Source organism: Hemitrygon akajei, unplaced genomic scaffold, assembly GCF_048418815.1.
Source record: "Hemitrygon akajei unplaced genomic scaffold, sHemAka1.3 Scf000069, whole genome shotgun sequence".
Taxonomy (NCBI): Eukaryota; Metazoa; Chordata; class Chondrichthyes; order Myliobatiformes; family Dasyatidae; genus Hemitrygon; species Hemitrygon akajei.
In genome coordinates, this window is record NW_027331955.1 from 3,717,088 (window position 1) to 3,739,270 (window position 22,183).

General features: G+C 44.3%; 2 protein-coding genes across 4 annotated transcripts in view; one reads left to right on the plus strand and one right to left on the minus strand.

Annotated features, from left to right (window-relative positions):
• LOC140722119 (uncharacterized) overlaps positions 1–22,183 on the minus strand; it is a 1,111,870-nt gene that overhangs the window by 1,050,339 nt on the left and 39,348 nt on the right. The gene's annotated exons all lie outside the window — the stretch shown is intronic.
• LOC140722124 (uncharacterized) lies at positions 3,452–22,134 on the plus strand. Its single transcript, XM_073036927.1, has 6 exons — positions 3,452–3,586; positions 5,437–5,603; positions 9,004–9,171; positions 18,669–18,807; positions 19,196–20,615; positions 20,784–22,134. The coding sequence occupies exons 5-6, from the start codon at positions 19,605–19,607 to the stop codon at positions 21,228–21,230; spliced, it is 1,458 nt and encodes a 485-aa protein (XP_072893028.1). The 5' UTR covers positions 3,452–3,586; positions 5,437–5,603; positions 9,004–9,171; positions 18,669–18,807; positions 19,196–19,604; the 3' UTR covers positions 21,231–22,134.

Here is a 22,183-nt window from a genome sequence, read left to right on the forward strand (position 1 = left end):
ACCTATCACTAAAGATTAAACAAGATTGGGAGAGAGAGCTTAAAAGAACCCTTGTTAATGAAGATTAGCTTAGACTTTTGAAAAACGTAAATTCTTCTTCTTTATGTGCCAACCATTGTTTAATTCAATTTAAAATTGTTCCCCGTTATTATTTAACAAAAGGAGAGACTATCTAAAATATTTCCTACTATAGACAAATGCAGTGATAGATGTGAAACTGAAGTAGCTACTTTGTCGCATATGTTCTGGTCATATTATTCATTAAAATCGATTTGAAAATCTTTATTTTCTAAAATTTCTAAAGCTCTGAAAATTAATTTACAACCTAATAGATTGACTGTTCTATTTGGAATAGCTCTACATCATATTCAGGGTATTTCATCTTCAGATCAACATGTAATTGCATTTGTTACACTACTGACAAGAAGGGCTATTTTATTAAAATGGAAAGATATTTCTTCCCCTACATTAATTGAATCGTTTTCTCACGGAATGTTATGCCTTAGTTTCGAAAAAATAGAAGTAGAACTTTGGATCCTCGATTCGATTTTGAGAAAAGATGGGGTTCTTTTGCCAAATATTATCATTTAAATTGAATTACGCTATATGGTTTCCTTCCAATTTTATTTTTTTTATAAATATGAAATGGCGGTTGATGATTCTTATTTTCATATTTAGATGATGGTCAAATGTGTGATTCTTATGTAGTTAGTGGGTTTTTTTTTCCAAGTTAAATGGGTTTTTTCCCTTCTATATATATTTCCAATTTTATATTTTACGATCAGTTTTTTCAGCTTTATTAATTGCATACATATTAATCTATTGAAGTTTTCTATCATTTTGTAGCTGTAGAAGATTCTGTACCAATAAAAAAAGTTCTAAAAATGAAAACAAAAATGAAAACGACAAAACAGTAACTGCGACAAAGCATTATGGCTGCAGAGAAAGTGCAGTGCAGATAGACATATGGTGCAGGGTCTCGTCGAGTTACATTGCGAGGCCGAGGCCATTTTATCATTCATTTGGTTTCTAACCACAGACAGGAAGCCGTCCTTGAGCCGGGTGGTTCGCGCTTTAAGGCTTTTGTATCTCTTCCCCGATGGGGGAGCGGGTTTGCAGCAAGAATGTCCAGGTTGTGAGGATCTTTGAGTACATGGCCTGCTTTTCTGGGGGAAGGGAAGTGTAGGAAGAGTCCATGGAGGGGAGGCTTGTTTCTCTGATGTTCTCTGCAGTTCCTTGCAGTCATTGACAGAGCAGTGGCCGTACGAAGGCGTGAAGTATCGACAAGAAGCTCAGAGACCTCGGCCTTCACCCTGCCTTGTGTAGCTGGATCCTGGACTTCCTGTCAGATCGCCGGCAGGTGGTAAGAGTGGGCTCCATCTCTCCTGTCTCTCTGACCCTCAGCACACATACCCCACAGGGGTGTCTCTTTGCCGCCTCCTTTACTCTCTGTATACCCATGTCTTGGGTCGCCACCCACAGCTCCAATCTGTTAGTTAAATTTGCTGACTACACTGCACTGACTGGCCTAATCTCAGATAATAACGAGGCAGCCGACAGAGAAGAAGTCATCACCCTGACACAGTGGTGTCAAGAAAACAACCTCTCCCTCATTGTGACAAAAACACAGGAGCTGGTTGTGGATTACAGGAGGAATGGAGACAGGGACCAAATTCAACATTTCCAAGTCTGTTATTGACACAAAATGCACATTTTAATATTGATCATGACACAATGTATTTTATATATTGTTAATGACATAAAACATATTTACAGACTGTTACTGACAGAGAATCGTATAATTTGTGTTCCATGTGTTAACGGAATGTACTTGCCTGTGATGCTGCCACAAGTCAGTGTTTCTCTGTACCTGTACCTTCCCGTACTTGTGCACTTGGTAATAAATTCAACAGGACCTGAGAAATCTCAGTGAGATTTGATTAGTGATGATCATCTTGGCAGCTCGGTAGGTCGAATGTATGAGAGAGTACACTGTTAAATGCAAAACCCTGAACAGTGTTGATGATCAGAGAGATCTTAGACTCCAAGTGCATCGCTCCCTGAAAGAGACTGCACAGATTGATCGGGTGGCTAAGAAGGCAAATGGCATGCTTGTCTTTATTAGTTGAAGCACTGAGTTCAAAAGTCGGGAAGTTGTGTTGCGGCTGTTACGAGCCTGCGGTCGTACTGTGACTGTTTCTTTAAGAGCGCCGGCGTGAGGAGGCGGGGCTATGACGTCAGTCACAGGCTGACAGCGCTGACTGTGGACTGAACCATAAGAGAGAGAGAGCGATCTGCAGACAGGCAGGCGGACAGTCTAAAGAGAGAGAGAGAGAGAGAGAGAGAGAGAGAGAGAGAGAGAGAGAGACTGGAAATGCTGATCGCTTCAGTTAGTCGCAGCTGAGGCTTGGAACTCTCCTATGCCCACAAGAGTGGGTTGATCATCGGTACAAAGAACCACAACGAACGTGTGTGGCTGTCACTTCGTATAATCCATAACAGTGGATTTTGGAATATCTTGTATTAACCCTTGCCTGGGTATGTTGTGTGGTAACCCCTGGAAGACGGTATTCCTGTGACAGGTTACTTTCGCTGATAACTCGTATGTGGACGGATTCAACGGATAAGAAGTTCGTCGGCGGTTATTTTGATGTAACGGCCTTTTCTCTACGTTTCACCTTGGATTACAAATATCTCTCTCCCATCATTTATTCCGTGGATTTCTGAACTTTCCTACTTTACCATCTCAAGATGCTGAGCTTTGTTCCCTCACGATCGATAGTCTGGGAGTTATATTTATACCTATATACACTTAACTCTGTCAACTTCCCTTTATTTTGTTAAGTTACTATTTTATAAGTAGATACTAATAAAGAGAATGGTTTTAACATCAAAACCAGACTCCACTGTGAACTCTGTTGCTGCTGGTTCGTTTTTAAAAAGTTTCAGTTCGTAACACAGTTTTATAAAACTAGTTAGACCACATCTGGAGTGTTTCATACAGTTCTGGTCGCCCCCATTCTCGGAAGGATGTCGGGGCTTTTGAGAGGGCGCAGAAGAGGTTTACCAGGATACTGCCTGGATTAGAGGGCATGAGCTGTAACGAGAGGCTGGACAAACTTGTGTTGATTTCTCCAGAGCGGCGCAGGCTGGGGCGAGACTGGATGGACGTTTATAAGATTACGAGAGGAATAGATAGAGTGGACAGCCGATATATTTTTCCTGGGGGTTGAAATGTCTAATACATTTAAGGTGAGAGGAGATGTGAGCGGCAAGTTTGCTTCTGTCCACAGACTAATGAGTAGCTGGAGTCTCTGCCTGGGGGGGGGGCGGTGTCACCAATCCTGACACGTGATCCCGTTTGCCCCTCCCATATAACCGCAGATGGGCAGCATCTGCGCGTCTGTTTCGGAGGCCCCGCCTCCCGATGATGTAACAATCTCTTCGCGCATGTTCACAGTCTCCGGGTGGACGGTGTTATCCTCTTCGCTCAGAGCTGAAGTGGGTCGGCTGTGTGTTCGTGAAAGACTTTCGTCTCTTCCGTCGGGATCGCTGTCTGCGGGCCGAAGATATCTCTTTCCCATCGGTGAGTATTGAGACCGATCCCGAGCGGGGAGGTCCGATGTTGGCCGTGAGCCCCGAACTGAGGGCCAGGAATTCATTTGTTTCCAAACTATCTGGGCTCGTCAGAAATGTGTCGACTTCACTTAATCTGCATTGAACGATCCAAACCCAGGCTGTCTGTTTCCGCAGAATTGAAATGGTAGTCCCGCCGACAGGTCACGTGAGGCTGTGTGCCGCAGATTCGCCCCGCCCTCCGCTTTGTGACGCCAGATCACGTGGTGTGATTTTGGCCGCTGAGTCTCATTACCTTCCCCGAACTCTCCTCGTTTCCTGAGGCTCCTCACATTTGTCCTGGAGCTTTATGGCTGTTGTGTCTTCTCCCGGAGTGGGGTGGGTGAGAAAGGAGAACGTCCCAGGTTTGATTTCACTGCCTGCTTTACCGAGGGACTGGGAAGTCTCGGGGTAGAGAATGGTTTCTGTGATGTGCTGCTCTGTATCCGAAGGTCTGTGCCGTTCCTCGCAGTCTCGGGCGGAGCAGTTACCATGCAGAACGTGAAGTGTCCGGATGGGAAACTTTCTATGGTGTGTTGTTAAAAATTTGGTGAGGGTCAAAGTATATATGACAAAGTTCTTTTTGTTTCTTCTAACTTTGTCATTTTTGAATCTTTTATACAGTAGTATGTATCATTAATTCAGTAGCTGTGGTGAGTTCTGACGTCTCCGGATCGGCTTTTTCGAGTTTACAACAGTAGGAATAGACCCGTGAGTCTGGTGTTCAAACTGTGTTTGGAAATTCCCCCACCCCTCACTGTCACCAGTCTGTCATTCGGTGGAAATCAAGCAGAATCTCAAGTTGCTGGAGATCTGCACTAAAAACTGTAAATGTTTGAAGTTATTCTGACAAAACGTCATTAACCTGATATGTAAAGTTTGTTCCCCTCCCCGCAGCTCTTCCTTACCTGCTGACCGTTTCTGGTAATTCCAGCTTCCTTTTATTACATTCGCCCTGGACTGGTTTATATTTCCTGAAATGGACCTGATTTAACGTGGAAATGGAAATGACTCATTCTGTGATAGTACATCAGTAAAGGAAGCACAACTTTTCCCTGTCAATTATCCTGGTACCAGTTTGTCTGTTATTGCTGGAAATGTGTTCAGTGCAGTTGTTGCTAATGAGGTTCACATGAATAATCTCAGGAATGATCGGCTTTATGTATGAGGAGCATTTGATGGTTCTGGACCTGGAGATCAAAGGGATGGTGGGGGTGGAGTTCAGAGGGACGGTGGGGGTGGTGGAGGGATGTATGGTTAAGTAAACCTACCGAATGCTGAAAAGCCTGGATACAGTGGACATGGAGAGGATGTTTCCATTAGACGGTGAGTCTGTGATCTGACAGCACGGTCTCAGAATAAAGATGCTTCCTGTTAAAATTCATTTGAGAAACATTTTTTGACAAAAGGTGTCTGAAGTGTAGAATTTGTTGCTGCAGAGTTTGGCTGAGGCTGCCATTTGGGTATATTTATGACGGAGATTAATATATTCAAGATTGCTAAGTAGCTACAGGGTTACAGGAGGAAGACAGGAATATGGTGTTGGAATAAAAATCAACCATGGTTGAGTGGTGGAGCAGATCAGATGGATCAAATCACCTAGTTCTGTTCCTTATGTCTTACCATGACTGAATGATGGCTCCTTCTGATCCCATATCGTCTTGTGTCATGTGAGGGACAATAACCGATTGTTCACTGAGATCATTACTGTATTGCCTTCAATGTTTAAGTTTCAGTGAGATTTGTTCAGAGTAACATTAAGCAGAAATGTTTGGTTCTCCTTTTTATTGTTAATGTGCTTCATTATCTCTCTGGTTAAAGTTAGACCTGCGATGAGAGATTTATTGGAAGAAAAACCCAACTGGAAGCAAACCACGACTGAAGACGAGGGAACAGCAACAAGTGAACCAGCCCGAGGACTGAGAGCTTCAACTGGAGAGAACCCATCTGACTCGGAGATTCCAGTGATTCAGTCAAGAGAAAGTTTGGTGAGTCTCATTCACTCAAACACTGGTCCTTTAGACATTACATACCTGTACAAGGGAAGGTAGGAAACAGCTGGAGTGAGACTGAATGTGCCCAGAAGAACCAGTTATGCCTCTGCCAGACCCAGTTGCAATCAGTCCAGGTCTGATACTGTGCTTCCAGCAGCCCAGCCCTTTAAAACCACTCCCATTCTGTGGAAATCGAATCCGGAGAAAGTCTCTCAGAGACCGTATAAGTACAAACTCTTTATTCCAAGTACCCGGGGCTTACTCAGTTAGTCCCTCAAACAGGAACAGTCAATGACTGTTCCCACCGAATCCAGTAACTGACCAACAATTCCTCTTACACCACAGATATATCCATCCAGATACTACCCACACAAGACAGGCTGGAGCCAAAGCTACTTACTACAAGACATCCCTAAAGACAAGTTACAAAATAGTCCTAATGGCTTACACACACAGAGTAGACTGACGCTGTCCTATCTCTACACATGAGTGCACAAGGAGAGAAGCATCCTGAAACCCTAGCTAGCTACCCTCAAGAAGAAATATGGCTCAGCATGGCTTAGCACAGGCATGGGCAAACTACGGCCCGGGGGCCATATGCGGCCCGTTAAGCTTTTTAATCCGGCCCGCAGAACTTGATGAAATTATATTAATAAACCTTGTTAACGTTTTTTCCCCCGCAACTCTGGCGTTTTCACCACAACAAAACTAAATCCAGACTTTGATGCGCTGGCTAAAAAGGGAGACCAACAACACTGTTCCCACTGAAATTAAAAATAAGTTTCTTCGTTGTGTTATGTAAAAAATGCATTTGAAAATATTTTTTTCAATAAGCCTTACATGTTACATGTCATTTCTGTTAAGTGATGGACATGAGTAGTGCGCAGGTGCACGTACGTTCTCAAAATAAAAAATGCGCTCCAGATCAAATAACGCGCTCCGCATACTGGGGCACTGTCACTGTTCTGACCTTGTGCTGGTCGTTGTTGAGTTTTGGCACAGGGGACAATTGAATAAGAAGGAGCAGGACAAGTAGACCTGCATCTCCTACCGTTTTTGAAATAAAGACAGTCAGGAGGAGAGTGATGATGATAATATCTTGAAGGATAACAGAATTTTCAGTGCTTTAAAATAATAACTGTTACTATTAAAAAAGCTGTACTTTATTCATTTAATTTTCAGTGTTTTAAAAGTCATTTCAATAAATAGCTAAATACCATGGCACTTCAAAGACAGATATTTTGTTGCAATGCATTTGTTCATTTTCAATTGAAATTAAAGCACATGTTTTCTACATATCCCATGATATTTTATTTTCTCTTATGAGGTGTATTACCAAAACACTCCGTCCATCTGCTCCTGGTCCGGCCCCCCTGTCAAATTTTAGAACACTTTGTGGCCCACAAGTCAAAAAGTTTGCCCACCCCTGGCTTAGTACATTGGTTGATCATCAGCAGTTTCTTTCAGAAAAACAGGCTGCTATTTTTTTAATGAAGTGTTAACCCTTTTACCTTTTTTGATGTTAAAACCACTGTCTTTATTTGTATCTACTTATAATATAACAAATTAAGCAAAATAATCAAAAGTTAAAAGTGTTATGAGTACACATATGTGTAAATGTAACTCCCAAACCACTGAGCTCAGGGAATACCAAGCTCAAAGTCTTGAGATGGGAAAGTATGAAATTCAGTTCATCCACGGAATCAATGACGAGAGAGAGATATTTGTAATCCAAGGTGAATGTCGAGAGAAGGCAATTACATTGAATTCCACAAATTCCACAGTGGTAAAACAGGATAACAGTCGCTGTAGGTCTTATCCGTCGTTGTTCTAAATCCACATACGACACAGAGTGTCCTTTCTCACAAGTGGTTACCCAATAACACACATAGACATTACATACCTGTACAAAGGAAGGTAGGAAATAGTTGGAGTGAGACTGAATGTGCCCAGAAGTACCAGTTATGCCTCTGTCAGACCCATATGCAATCAGTCCAGGTCAGGTAATGTGCTTCCAGCAGCCCAGCCCTTTGAAACCACTCCCATTCCCTCGCAGTGGTTACTCTTGCACCTTCTGAAGTAGCTTTTGGTCAGTTCTGAGTGGGGAGAGGGAAAGAGAGGGGAGTGTTCATACTGACTGTCTTTCAAAAAAAGTAATTGTTTGAACTTGCTGCAAACTCTCTACCCATACCCTGTACTTTCTCAACTAAATTATTGACATAGATGGCAAGTAGCAATGGGTGTAACCCCAGGAAACGTCACTAAGCATGGGACTCGAGTCCAAGAGACTCTCAGGGTCGGTGAGTGGCAGGTTCAGCTGTGCGACTCTGTGAGGTTGGGTCCTGGGATATCAGTTTTTGATCCAAGTAAAATTGGTGGAAATCAAGCAGAATTTCAAGTTGCTGGAGATCTGCACTAAAATCTGAAATGTTTGAAGTCATTCGGATGAAACGTTATTAACCTGAATTATAGATCCCAAAGCTGTTCCTTACCTGCTGAGTGTTTCTGGTAATTCCAGTTTCTTTTTATTACATTCACCTTGGACTGATTTGTGTTTCCTGAAATGGACCTGATTTAACCTGGAAATGGAAATGACTCGTCCTGTGATAGTACATCAGTAAAGAAAGCACAACTTTTCCCTGTCAATTATCTGGTACCATTTTGTCTGTTATTGCTGGAAATGTGTTCAGTACAGTTGTTGCTAACGAAGTTTACATGAATAATCTCAGGAATGATTGGTTTTATGTTTGAGGAGCATTTGATGGGTCTGGGCCTATGCTCAATGGAGTTCAGAGGGACGGTGGGGGTGGTGGGGGGATGTATGGTTAAGTAAGCCTACCGAATGCTCAAAAGCCTGGATACACTGGAAAGGGAGGGGATGTTTCCATTAGACGGAGAGTCTGTGATCTGACCGCACAGTCTCAGAGTAAAGATACTTCTCTTTAAAACTGAGATGAGAAAAATTTTTTGGCTAAAAGATGTCTGATCTGTGGAATTTGTTGCCACAGAGGTTGGTTGAGGCTGCCATTTGGGTATATTTATGACAGAAATTAATATATTGATGATTGCTAAGTAGCTGCAGGGTTACAGGAGGAAGACAGGAATATGGTGTTGGAACAAAAATCAGCCATGGTTGAATGGTGGGGCAGACCAGATGGATCGAATCATCTAATTCTGTTCCTGTGTCTTGTATCATACCATGACTGAATGATGGCTCCTTCTTATCCCATATTGTTTTGTGACATGTGAGGGACAATAAAAGATTGTTCACAGAGATCATTAAATCTGCTTTCAATGTTTAACTGTCAGTGAGTTTTGTTCAGAGTAACATTAAGCAGAAATGTTTGGTTCTCCTTTTTATTGTTAATGTGCTTCATTATCTCTCTGGTTAAAGTTAGACCTGTGGTGAGAGATTTATTGGAAGAAAAACCGCAACTGGAAGCAAACCACAACTGAAAACGTGGGAACAGCAACAAGTGAACCAGCCCGAGGACTGAGAGCATCAACTGGAGAGAACCCATATGACTCAGGGTTTCCATTGATTCAGTCAGGAGAAAGTTTGGTGAGTCTCATTTTCTCAAACACTGGTCCTTTAGACATTACATACCTGTACAAAGGAAGCTAGGAAATGGTTGGGAGTGAGACTGAATGTGCCCAGAAGAACCAGTTGTAAGGAAGCCCTCCCAATGTTCCCTTTAAACTTTTCGCCCTGCACCCTTAACCCAAATACTCTGGGGTTTTTTCTCCCCTAGCCTCAGTGGATAAAGCCTGCTTGCATTCACTCTATCTGTACCCATCATAATGTTATATACCTCTATCAAGTCTCCACTCATTCTTCTACGCTCCAAGGAATAAAGTCCTAACCTATTCAACCTTTCTCTATAACTCAGTTTCTCAAGTCCCAGCAACATCCTTGTAAACCTTCTCTGCACTCTTTCAACCTTATTAATATCCTTCCTGTAATTCGGTGACTAAAACTGCACACAGTACTCCAAATTCGGCCTCACCAATGCCTTATACAATCTCACCATAACATTCCAAGTCTTATACTCAATACTTTGATTCATAAAGGCAATGTACTAAAAGCTCTCTTTGCCACCCTATCTACCTGTGACACCACTTTTAGGGAATTTGGAATCAGTATTCCTAGATCCTTCTGTTCTAGTGCATTCCTCAGTGCCCTACCATTTACCCTGTATGTTCTACCTTGTTTTTTCCTTCCAAAGTGAAATACCTCACACATGTCTGTATTAAACTGCATCTGCCGTTTTTCAGCCCATTTTCTAGCTGGTCCAGATCCCTCTGCAAGCGTTGAAAACCTTCTTCACTGTCCACTACTCCTCCAATCCTTGTATCATCAGCAAATTTGCTGATCCAATTTACCAAATTATCATCCAGATCATTGATATAGTTAGTAAATAACAATGGACCCAGCACTGATCCCTGTGGCACACCACTAGTCACAGGCCTCCACTCAGAGAAGCAATCTTCCACTACCGCTCTCTGTCTTCTTCCATTGAGCCAATGTCTAATCAAATTTACTACAAATTTACTACCTTACCATGTACCTGAATCTTCCTAAGTAACCTCCGGTGCGGGACTTTGTCAAAGACCTTACTGAAGTCCATACAGACAACATCCACTGTCTTGCTTTCATCCACTTTCCTTGTAACCTCCTCGAAAACCTCTAATAGATTTGTTGAACATGACCTACCACACACAAAGCCATGTTGACTTGCCCTAATAGGTCCCTGTCTATCTAAATGCTTGTAGATCCTATCTCTTGGTACTCCTTCCAATAATTTACCCACTACCAACGTCAAACTTACCGGCCTATAATTTCCTGGATTACTTTTAGAGCCTTTTTTATACAACAGAACAACATCAGCTATCCTCAAATCCTCTGGCACCTCACCCGTAGGTAACGACATTTTAAATATATCTGCCAGGGCCCCTGCAATTTCAACACTAGTCTCCTTCAAAGTCCGAGGGAACACCCTGTCAGGTCCTGGAGATTTATCTCCTCTGACTTGCCTCAAGATAGTAAGCTCCTCCTCCTCTTCTATCTGAAAAGGTTCCATGACCTCACGAATTGTTTGCCTTATTTCCATTAACTCCATACCAGTTTCCTTAGTAAATACAGGCGCAAAAAAAACCCCATTTAAGATCTCCCCCATTTCTTTTGGTTCCATAAATAGCCGACCACTCTGATCTTCAATAGGACCAATTTATCCCATATCTGTAGAAGCTCTTAGGATTATCCTTCACCCCGACTGCCAAAGCAACCTCATATCTTCTTTTAGCCCTCCTGATTTCTTAAGTATTTGTTTGCACTTTTTATACTCCTCAAGTACCTTATTTGCTCCCTGTTTCTTACACATGTCATACATCTCACTCTTCTTTATCAGAGTTCCAATATCCCTCGAGAACCAAGGTTCCTTATTCTTATTCACTTTGCCTTTAATGCTGAGACTTTGTTCCCAGCGTGTCCTCGTGGGCCATCCAGAAATGATTTCAGCTGGTGACAACCCTGTTTTCCCCTGTGGGGTAGCCCTCATGTGGAATTGGGCTAATGGTCGGACCTTCAACCAAGTGAGTCCAGTCTCCGCTGTTAGTCTGGCCAGTTTACTCTTCAGAGTGCCATTGGCTCTTTCCACTCTGCCAGCGGCCCGTGGGTGGTATACACAGTGGAATTGTTGCTTGATAGCTAGTTTGTTACATACTCCTTCATTTACTTTCACCACAAAGTGTGGGCCATTGTCAGAGCTCAGCATCTCTGTCAGGCCGTACCTGGGAATTATATCCCGTAATAATACATTCACAACAGTCAGCAGGATTGATGGCAGATGGAATTGCTTCAATCCATCTACTAAGCATATCTATAATAACTAAGCAGTATCTATAGCAATCTACTCTAGGCAATTCAATAAAATCAACTTGTAGACACGAGAAAGGTCCAACTGTCAAGGGAGTCGTACCCGGTGTGCAGGGCCCAGGTGTGTACAATTATGTACATAATCAAACAATATTGGTAAAAACTGTGTAGGAACACAAACCTGTCCCGCTGGGGTGATCCAAAAACCTGGGTCGGGGTCTTTCTGGCACCCCATCAGAAGCCCTGTTTGCGCTCCTCCTCGGAGACGTCCCCCTGAAAAGTACGCACCTCCCGCATGTCTGGCAAACCCGTTCTGCTTAAGTCACGGAAGGTTGTTTGACAGGAACCCGAGGGGACTACAACTACTGAGGATTTTGCCACAGTTTTCGCTGTCCAATCTGCTGAAGCATTGCCTTTAGTGACCAGGTTAGACGTGCGGGTGTGGGCTGCACATTTATTAATAGCCAAAACTCGAGGTAGCTGTAGAGCGGTGAGTAAGTTGTTTACAAAGGTGGCATTACTAATGGGGTGGCCAGAGGAAGTCAGGAATCCCCATGTTCCCAGAGAGCCCCGTAGTCATGTGCCATTCCAAATGCATAGCAGGAGTCTGTGTAAATGTTCCCACTTCTGTCTGTTGCTGGGATACAGGCACTAGTCAAACAGCTCAGCCTTCTGGGTGGAAAAAGCTGCTTCTAAAGAGGCTTGCTCAATTAATTCACTGTCCATCACTATCGTATAGTCAGAATATTGCTTTCCTGCTCGATCCAGAAAAGAGCTTCCATCCTCATAAAACGGTGTCTTGGGCTAGAGGGGGTAATACGGAATGGATGGGAGAGTCTGTCCTTCTTTCACAGTGATCCGGACAGGTTAGAGGGGGTATTGCAGAATGGATGGGAGAGTCTGTCCTTCTTTCACAGTGATCCGGACAGGCTAGAGGGGGTATTGCAGAATGGATGGGAGAGTCTGTCCTTCTTTCACGGTGATCCGGACAGGAGGCAGTTGGTGCGGCCGACTTCATGGTCTGCAGTTGCTCAGAGATTGGGTACAACGCCTTGCGTTTGGTCAATATTAAAAGAGAGTTTTACTAGATAATAGAAAATAGACAGTAGGTGCAGGAGTAGGCCATTTGGCCCTTCTAGCCAGCACCACCATTCACTGTGATCATGGCTGATCATACACAATCAGTATCCCGTTCCTGCCCTCTCCCCATACCCCTTGACCCCGCTATCTATAAGAGCTCTATCTAACTCTCTCTTTAATGCATCCAGAGATTTGGCCTCCACTGCCTTCTGGGGCAGAGCATTCCACATATCCACCACACTCTGGGTGAAAAAGTTTTTCCGCATCTCAGTTCTAAATGGCCTACCCCTTATTCTTAAACTGTGGCCTCTAGTTCTGGACTCACCCATCAGCGGTAACATGCTTCCTGCCTCCAGCGTGTCTAATCCCTTAATAATCTTATATGTTTCAATCAGATTCCCTCTCATCCTTCTAAATTCCAGTGTATACAAGCCCAGTCGCTCCAATCCTTCAACATATGACAGTCCCACCATTCTGGGAATTAACCTTGTGAACATATGGTGCACTCCCTCAATAACAAAAATGTCCTTCCTCAAATTTGGAGACCAAAAACTGCACACAATTCTCCAGGTGGGATCTCACCAGGGCCCTGTACAGCTGCAGAAGGACCTCTTTACTATTTTCAATTCCTCTTGTTATAAAGGCCAGCATGACATTAGCTTTCTTTACTGCCTGTTGTACCTGCATGCTTGCTTTCATTGACTGATGTACAAGAACACCTAGATCTCGTTGTACTTCCCTTTTTCCTAACTTGACTCCATTTAGATAATTGTGTTCCTGTTCTTGCCACCAAAGTGGATAACCTCAGATTTATCCACATTAAACTGCATCTGCCATACATTTGCCCACTCACCCAACCTGTCCATGTTACCTTGCATTCTCATAACATCCTCCTGACATTTAACACTGCCACCCAGCTTTGTGTCATCAGCAAATTTGCTAGTTACTTTTAATGCCTTCATCTAAATCATTAATGTAAATTTTAAACAGCTGCGGTCCTAGCACCGAACCTTGCAGTACCCCACTGGTCACAGCCAGTGTCCCGTCCCGTCTTCACTTCCAACTCCTTCCAGTATCGGGGTTAGCTCACAGGAAATCCTGCCAGTCTCCTTGGTGCTGGAGGCTTGTTTTGTCAGGGTGTAGGCAGGGAACCCAGGGCAAATCCTGATGCTGGTATGGGGAACCACCAGTCCTGTCTGTCACCAAAGGAAATCCAGAACTTCGGACAGTAATGAACTGCCCCCTCTTCCTTTAATGTGTCCAATCACCGTGAATGGGAAATTCTGTCCCTCGAGGGGTGCATAATATTGGCTTTCCTCAGTGACGCACCCCGTAGGGTCTGTACCTCAGTCGACTGTACTTCCTTAGAAGGTTGGCGTCATTCAATGTCTGTAGTGAGATGCTGAAGATGTTCTATAGGTCAGTTGTGGAGAGCGCCCTCTTCTTTGTGGTGGCGTGTTGGGGAGGCAGCATTAAGAAGAGGGACGCCTCACGTCTTAATAAGCTGGTAAGGAAGGCTGGCTCTGTCGTGGACAAAGTACTGGAGAGTTTAACATCGGTAGCTGAGCGAAGGGCGCTGAGTAGGCTACGGTCAATTATGGAAAACTCTGAACATCCTCTACATAGCACCATCCAGAGTCAGAGAAGCAGTTTCAGTGACAGGTTACTATCGATGCAATGCTCCTCAGACAGGATGAAGAGGTCAATACTCCCCAATGCCATTAGGCTTTACAATTCAACCGCCAGGACTTAAGAACTTTTTAAAAGCTATTATTAATGCTTTTTGAGATAGTGATTTAGATGCATATCATATTTTTTACTGAGTTAAGTATTGTATGTAATTAGTTTTGAAACAACAAGTGTATGGGACATTGGAAAAAAAAAAGTTGAATTTCCCCATGGGGATGAATAAAGTATCTATCTATCTATCTATCAAAGCACAGAGTCACATGAGAGTCGACCGCTGGCGGAAGGGGTTCAAACGCATTGGAGTCCAGATTAAGTGCCCACCACTGGGGGGGGGGGGGTTCAGAAACTGGGGAAGCTGTCGGTTGTTTGCCAGTTGCAGGGTGATAGAGAATCTGTGCAGAGAATCTCAACTTCCAACAGACAGAGCAAGTCTCTCCCTGCTAGATTACACCCCCGGACTGGTGGTGACTGTAAATGAAACCTCACACTGGTTCCCCTGGAGTTCCAGCTGCAGTGGCTGGGTACGTGAATACATACGTTCCGTGTCTTCGAACCCAGACAGAGTGATTGTAGTGTCTGATAGATTGAATCCCTTGTCCGATCCTATTTCCTGATCGAGAGTGGTTGTGATTGCCTCCACATCAGTCATAAACAGAAATGAAATTTCAGCAACTTGCAATATTACATTGGGCTCTTCTTCAGGGGTAGAATTCACAGTAGGAAGCATCCTTGCTTGTCAATTTCTAAATGTGTTGTTGTCCCCACCTGTCCGTTGGTAGGTTTTTGTTCCCATTTCTGATCCCCAGATATAGCCCACTCACATCCTCCTTTCCACTGAACATAGTCACCTTTAATATTAGTTCCCTTCAGGGTTGATCGGGATTCGAAAGTCAGGTCGCAATGATATGTCAAAGCTCATCACATTCGATTTCGGTCATTGTCAGGCCAATCCATATTATTTTTAATCGTTTTGGCTATCTATATTGGTAAGCGATAGAACAGTAGAGCATTGAACTGGGGGACAGATTCCCATCATTAAAGGCTTGGTCTCCTGCGAAAGTGCCGTAGCAGGCCACAAATCACTCTCAATAGCCTGGTCCCGATTCCCCAGGCTTAGGTTTGCATTCAAGTACTTTAGTGATGTTTATAGGTTGCTAGAGAGCCCTTCCCAAGGCTTGAATAATCTGGTCTGTCTGTTCATTCTCACTATGTTTTCCCACCTGTAACTCCTGATAGCTTTGGTATCTCAAATCTGCCTTCCATTTCCACCCCTCGTCATGCAGAATCTTGTGGAGTCGCAGTAAACATTTTTGTACTGCGGACACACTGAGCAAACTGTGCTGGTTTTTCTTTTCTATCTGGGGCCTGATTCATGATCATTATCATTTCTTGAGGCTTCCAGGGTGCATACACAGGGATCACTGAGGGCTGTCGCTCCTCCTGCTCGTGGATTGGGCAGCATTCGGGTGGGAATTGTCTTTGTGGAGCCATTAACTCTGTGGTTTTATTAGATTCTTCCCTCCCTGTCTCGGAATAATCCTCAGTATTCCCATTCGGGATCTTACAGTAAAGTGAACCTCCCTTCCCTGTCCTGCTGTGTTACCCGAGCAACCACCATTGGGGTTTGGGGGCACTGGGTGCACTTGGCCCCTGGTAAGGTAGGAGAGGTACGGGGTCGGGTGGTGCCCACTCCTCATCACGGTCACTGTCCTCCGGTCCTGTTCACCCTGTACACATCAGACTTCCAATATAACTCGGAGTCCTGCCATGTGCAGAAGTTCGCTGATGACACGGCCATAGTAGGGTGTGTCAGGAATGGACAGGAGGAAGAGTATAGGAAACTGATACAGGACTTTGTGATATGGTGCAACTCAAACTACCTGCGTCTCAATATCACCAAGACCAAGGAGATGGTGGTGGACTTTAGGAGATCTAGGCCTCATATGGAGCCAGTGATCATTAATGGAGAATGTGTGGAGCAGGTTAAGACCTACAAATATCTGGGAGTACAGTTAGATGAGAAGCTAGACTGGACTGCCAACACAGACGCCTTGTGCAGGAAGGCACAGAGTCGACTGTACTTCCTTAGAAGGTTGGCGTCATTCAATTTCTGTAGTGAGATGCTGAAGATGTTCTATAGGTCAGTTGTGGAGAGCACCCTCTTCTTTGCGGTGGCGTGTTGGGGAGGCAGCATTAAGAAGAGGGACGCCTCACGTCTTAATAAGCTGGTAAGGAAGGCGGGCTCTGTCGTGGGCACAGAACTGGAGAGTATAACATCGGTAGCAGAGCGAAGGGCACTGAGTAGGCTACGGTCAATCATGGAAAACCCTGAACATTCTCTGCATAGCACCATCCAGAGACAGAGAAGCAGTTTCAGCGACAGGTTGCTATCGATGCAAAGCTCCTCAGACAGGATGAAGAGATCACTACTCCCCAATGCCATTCGGCTTTACAATTCAACCGCCAGGAGTAAGATATGTTAAAGTGCCGGGGTTAGGACTGAGCTTAAGTTACCATTCAATGTATTTAAATAGTTAAGTATTGTATGTAATTAGCTCTGCTACAATAAGTGTATGGGGCATTGGAAAAAATGTTGAATTTCCCCATGGGGATGAATAAAGTATCTATCTATCTATCAAACAGGGTCGGTATGACAGACATGGGTTTGGGATCCCTTGTTTCCCTATCAGTATGTAACAAAACCCGATTTCCTTCGGGATCAATAAAGTATATCTGTCTGTCTGACGTTCCTGCCCTTCTCTCCTATCTAGGCTGGCCTTGGTTTGCTTACTTTGTTTTTCCTGCTCTCATTTTTGGCATCCATGCACCCATTCACACTTCACTTTTAGCGTCTCCCAACCTTTGCAGTACATACCTCTATCCCGTTGTCACATGCATTCTTACTCCAACTTGTTAATAATATTCTGTTCCACTGCACATCTGCTTTTCCTTCCATTCCCTTTACAACAATTTCCACTTCATTCCACAGTTCATTTTCCATATCAAATTTACTGCTTATTCTCATGAGGTAATATCCCAGGTTCCCCGCCAGTGGCCACATATTGTTCCCCGATTTCTTATTCAGCGCTGCACTCAACATTTGAAAATCTTTTTCCTTGTCTGGAAAACTCTCAATCGACTGCAATTGACCCATGTTCTCTTTGTCACTTAATCGGCACAAAACCTCCTGCTCAATTATCAATCAGGTAAATTTACCCGGTTGGCACCTCCTGCGCAATTGATTAATTTACATGGCACATCTGCCTCCTGCCCACAAGCTAAGCAATCAGCCTTGGGTGAGGGACTGTACCTCCAAAGGAACTAACGGACAGCGACAAAAGTTAAAATACCTATTGGGCACCTGGTCAGTCTCTGCAGTCCCCAGAGTGGTCCAGCCAGTTGTTCAGCCCGTCTGCTTGGCACTCCCTGTATTGGGATCCTGTTCATGATGACAAATGTTGAAAGTTGAATCCAAATAAAACTCGGGAGCCCAGTTTCTTATCATCACCACAGTTTATTGTGCATTCTCCTGCAGGAGTTTGAGACCCAGTTGTCAAAGGGAAGGCACATAAGCACTGCCACCATCTTAACAACTGGACTGACTTGTTATGGACTCAGGTTACAGCCGTATACTTGTACATATCAAGCCCATACATTACTCTTGCAAGATGTTATTTGAACTGGTACACCCAACACGTCTGTTGGTGCAAAACTTAATTACTTAGAATTGAGAGTTTGCTAAATCAAGGCTTTAATTACTGATGGATGTACTGTCCAGTCCTTGTCAGTTATTCCCTTTGCAAGGCCCTGTTTAATTACAAACAGAAGTTCATTCCTGTCCTATCAGTGAGTCCTCCTCCATTTACTCAAACAAGAGTACAATCGTTATCAGCTAATGACGGTATAATGTATAATGTTATCAGCTAATGAGAGTACAATGTATAATGTTATCAGTTCTCAGTGTGTCTCTATGCAAGCTGCAGAGAGCTTGTAATGGGCCTGTCTTAGCTAAATGCTGAAGACTGAGTTCACTTCGGTTCAAAATTCCAATTCAGTCCCAATTATTCTTTTAGCCAGAGATTACATAGGTTCAAAATGATTTTTTTTATATATCCTCAATTCCTCAGGTGGGTTCAGGGGAAATATTTATGTCCAATATAGAAACTGGTGTTACATCTGTGTATTGTGGTGATGCAAAAGTTGCTGGAGAATTTGCAAGTGGGAAGAAGTGGAGTTATATTTGCAAATCTCAATTTTTAAAGCATAGTTTAGCAAGCAAACCACATAATGGACAATGTACAAAAGCTTTGGTGAGAAAATCCTTCATTACCCGTTACAGGCCTGCTACATAGGTAGTGTGAGCGTGCAAATGAACTCATTCATGTATAATGTGTAATGTCCTCGTTTATGTTAAGAGCCTTTTTTAGGTGTATAAGATGATGAGGGGCATTGATCGTGTGCATAGCCAGAGGATATTTTCCCAGAGCTGAAATGGCTAACACGAGGGAGCAGAGTTTTACGATGCTTGGAAACAGATGCTGAGGGGATGTCAGGGTAAGTTTTTTTTACACAGTGAGTGGTGGGTGCATGGAATGCACTGCTGGCTTTTTGTGTGAGAGTATTTCAGTTACTGTTGGGCCAGGGACCCATTCATCTCAGTGGGAACAGGGAATAATACTAATGGAGAGAGTCAAACTGAGCCAGGTCACAGATTGGAGATGGCAGAAATACCCCATTCTTATAGACACAGGAAGGATATCCGAGAGTTTAGTGGTCATTCCAGATACCAGCACTGTGCCCAGTTAGAAGATGTTTTCTCTCTCCAACTTGGGTTGAACTTCACTGTAACAGTGTGTTGCCAGATCACACCTTGACAACTCAAGTGATCTCATCTGAAATGTTGTCCTGCACCCATTGATTGATTCTGTAAATCTTTTTACAGGTTAAAAATGACAAAGAATTAATCTATGGGAATCTTGAACACCGCACACCAGTTTTGCTGTCTCTATCCAGATATTTAAGAAGTGGAGCAAAGGATTTCCTCGATCATCCTTCCCGCTCAGACTGTGGGGAGGGACTCACTCTATCATCTGACCAACTGGCACGCCTGTCATTTTAAACAAGGGGGAAAACCCATTCATCTGCTCAGACAGTCGGAATGAATTCAGTTGGAAATTTCAACTGAAGGGACATCACCAAGTTCACACTGGGCAAGGCCATTCACCTGTTCTGTGAGTGAGAAGGGATTCAGTCAGTCTTCTCACCTGTGGACACACCAGTATATCACACTGGGGCAGAGGCTGGTCATCTGCTGAATTTGTGGGGAAAGATTCACTCGGTCATCTGACCTAATGGCTCACCAGAGAGTTCACACCGGGGAGCGGCCATTCACCTGCTCAGACTGTGGGAAGGGATTCACTCGGTCATCCGACCTACTGGGACATAAGTTAGTTCACACTGGGGAGAGGCCATTCCTCTGCTCATTCTGTGGGAAAGGATTCATTTCATCATCTAACCTGAAGGTACATCAGCGAGTTCACACTGGTGAGAAGCCATACACCTGCTTAGACTGTGGGAAGAGATTCACTTGCTCATCGGAACTGAAGGTACATCAGCGCGTTCACACTGGGGAGCGGCCGTTCAGCTGCTCAGACTGTGGGAAGAGATTCACTCGGTCATATCAGCTGAAGCTACATCAGAGAATTCACACTGGAGAGAGGCCATTCACCTGCTCAGACTGTAGGAAGAGATTCACTCGGTCAATCGACCTCCTGGGTCACAAGTTGGTTCACACTCAGGAGAGGCCGTTCATCTGCACAGACTGTGGGAAGGGATTCACTGCGTCATCTCAACTACAGAGACACCAGCGAGTTCACACCAGGGAGAGGCCGTTCACCTGCACAGAATGTGGGAAGGGATTCAGTCGATCATGTCAACTACAGACACACCGGCGAGTTCACACTGGCGAGAGGCCATTCATCTGCTCGGAATGTGCAAAGGGATTCAGTCAGGCATCTCACCTACTGAGACACCAGCGAGTTCACACTGGGGAGAGGCCATTCACCTGCTCAGACTGTGGGAAGGGTTTCAATTGCTCATCCCAACTGAAGGGACATCAGCGAGTTCACACTGGAGAGAACCCGTTCACCTGCTCAGACTGTGGGAAGGGATTCACTTGCTTATCCCAAATGAAGGTACATCAGCGAGTTCACACTGGAGAGAGGCCATTCACCTGCTCAGACTGTGGAAAGGGATTCACTCGGTCATCCCATCTGAAGGAACATCAGCGAATTCACACTCGGGAGAGGCCGTTCACCTGCTCAGACTGTGGGAAGGGATTCATTCAGTCACACGAATTACTGGTACACAAGTCAGTTCACACTGGGGAGTGGCCATTCACCTGCTCAGACTGTGGGAAAGGATTCACTCTGTCACACGCACTACTGGTACACTAGTCAGTTCACACTGGGGAGTGGCCATTCAACTGTTCAGTCTGTGGGAAGGGATTCACTTGCTCATCCCTAATGAAGGTACATCAGCGAGTTCACACTGGAGAGAGGCCGTTCACCTGCTCAGTCTGTGGGAAGGGATTCACTTGTGCATCCCAACTGAAGGTACATCAGCGAATTCACACTGGGGAGAAGCCGTTTACCTGCTCAGACTGTGGGAAGGGATTCACTTGCTCATCCCAACTGAAGGTACATCAGCGAATTCACACTGGGGAGAAGCCGTATACCTGCTCAGACTGTGGGAAGGGATTCACTTGTTCATCCCAACTGAAGGTACATCAGCGAATTCACACTGGGGAGAAGCCGTTTACCTGCTCAGACTGTGGGAAGGGATTCACTTGTTCATCCCAACTGAAGGTACATCAGCGAATTCACACTGGGGAGAAGCCGTTTACCTGCTCAGACTGTGGGAAGGCATTCACTCAGTCATTTCAATTACAGAGACACCAGCGAATTCACACTGAGTAGAGGCCGATCAACTGGTCAGACTTTGGGAAAAGCTTCTCTCAGCCAAATTGTGCATCATTGAGTTCACACTGGGAAGAGGACATTCACCTGCTGTGAATGTGGGAAGGGATTAATTCACTTATCTATCCTTATGACACACTACCTGGTTCACAGTGGGGAGAGGCGAATCAGCTGCTGTGAATGTGGAAAGGGACTCACTCAGTCATCTAACTGATGTAACCCTCGCTTTGGCTAGCAGCTTAATATAAGGGGGTGATAGCCACCCAGCCCAGCCAAACATAAGAAATCTCATTTGGGTGGATGCTGTGTGGTGTGTCCCCTGAAATAACACAATATGTGATTTAATGATTGATCTTTATAATTCATTCTCTGACTATAGGGTGAGTAAAGAAAACAAAATAAAAGAAAAAGGGCCCACTCTCTCCATTCACGTCTCCTCATCTCTCCCCAGCAAAAAAACACAATAATCTCTCTTCCAGACTCACAAGAAAAAAAACATTTCTGCCATTGGAAAGCCTCTCATTCCAAAACCCTGTTATCTCTAGTTGTAACCTAAACATTGCTGCTACAGAGAAACCATTACATTGGCAGTGAACCCTTACAGCGTGTTACACTTGTGGCAGACTACCGGGTTCACACTGGGGAGAAAGTTTCGATAAACTTCATGCTGGATATTTGTCCATCACCATTGCTGAATGCAATTTCGAGAGTGACTGTCGGTGCTGAACTCTGCAATTATTGCTGCTGCTCACCACACCCAGTTCTGCACCCTGGTCACTGGGCATGGGAGGAGTTTCTTCTGCTGCACATTCACCTTTAATGGGACAGGAGTTTAATATTCTGCATCTGAGACAAATAAATCAGTTCCATTTTAAACCCTGTCCTTGGTCCTTGGTGAATTTACATCACAACCTATTGTACAGTAGAGAGTAAACTCAGACCGGCTGGACCCT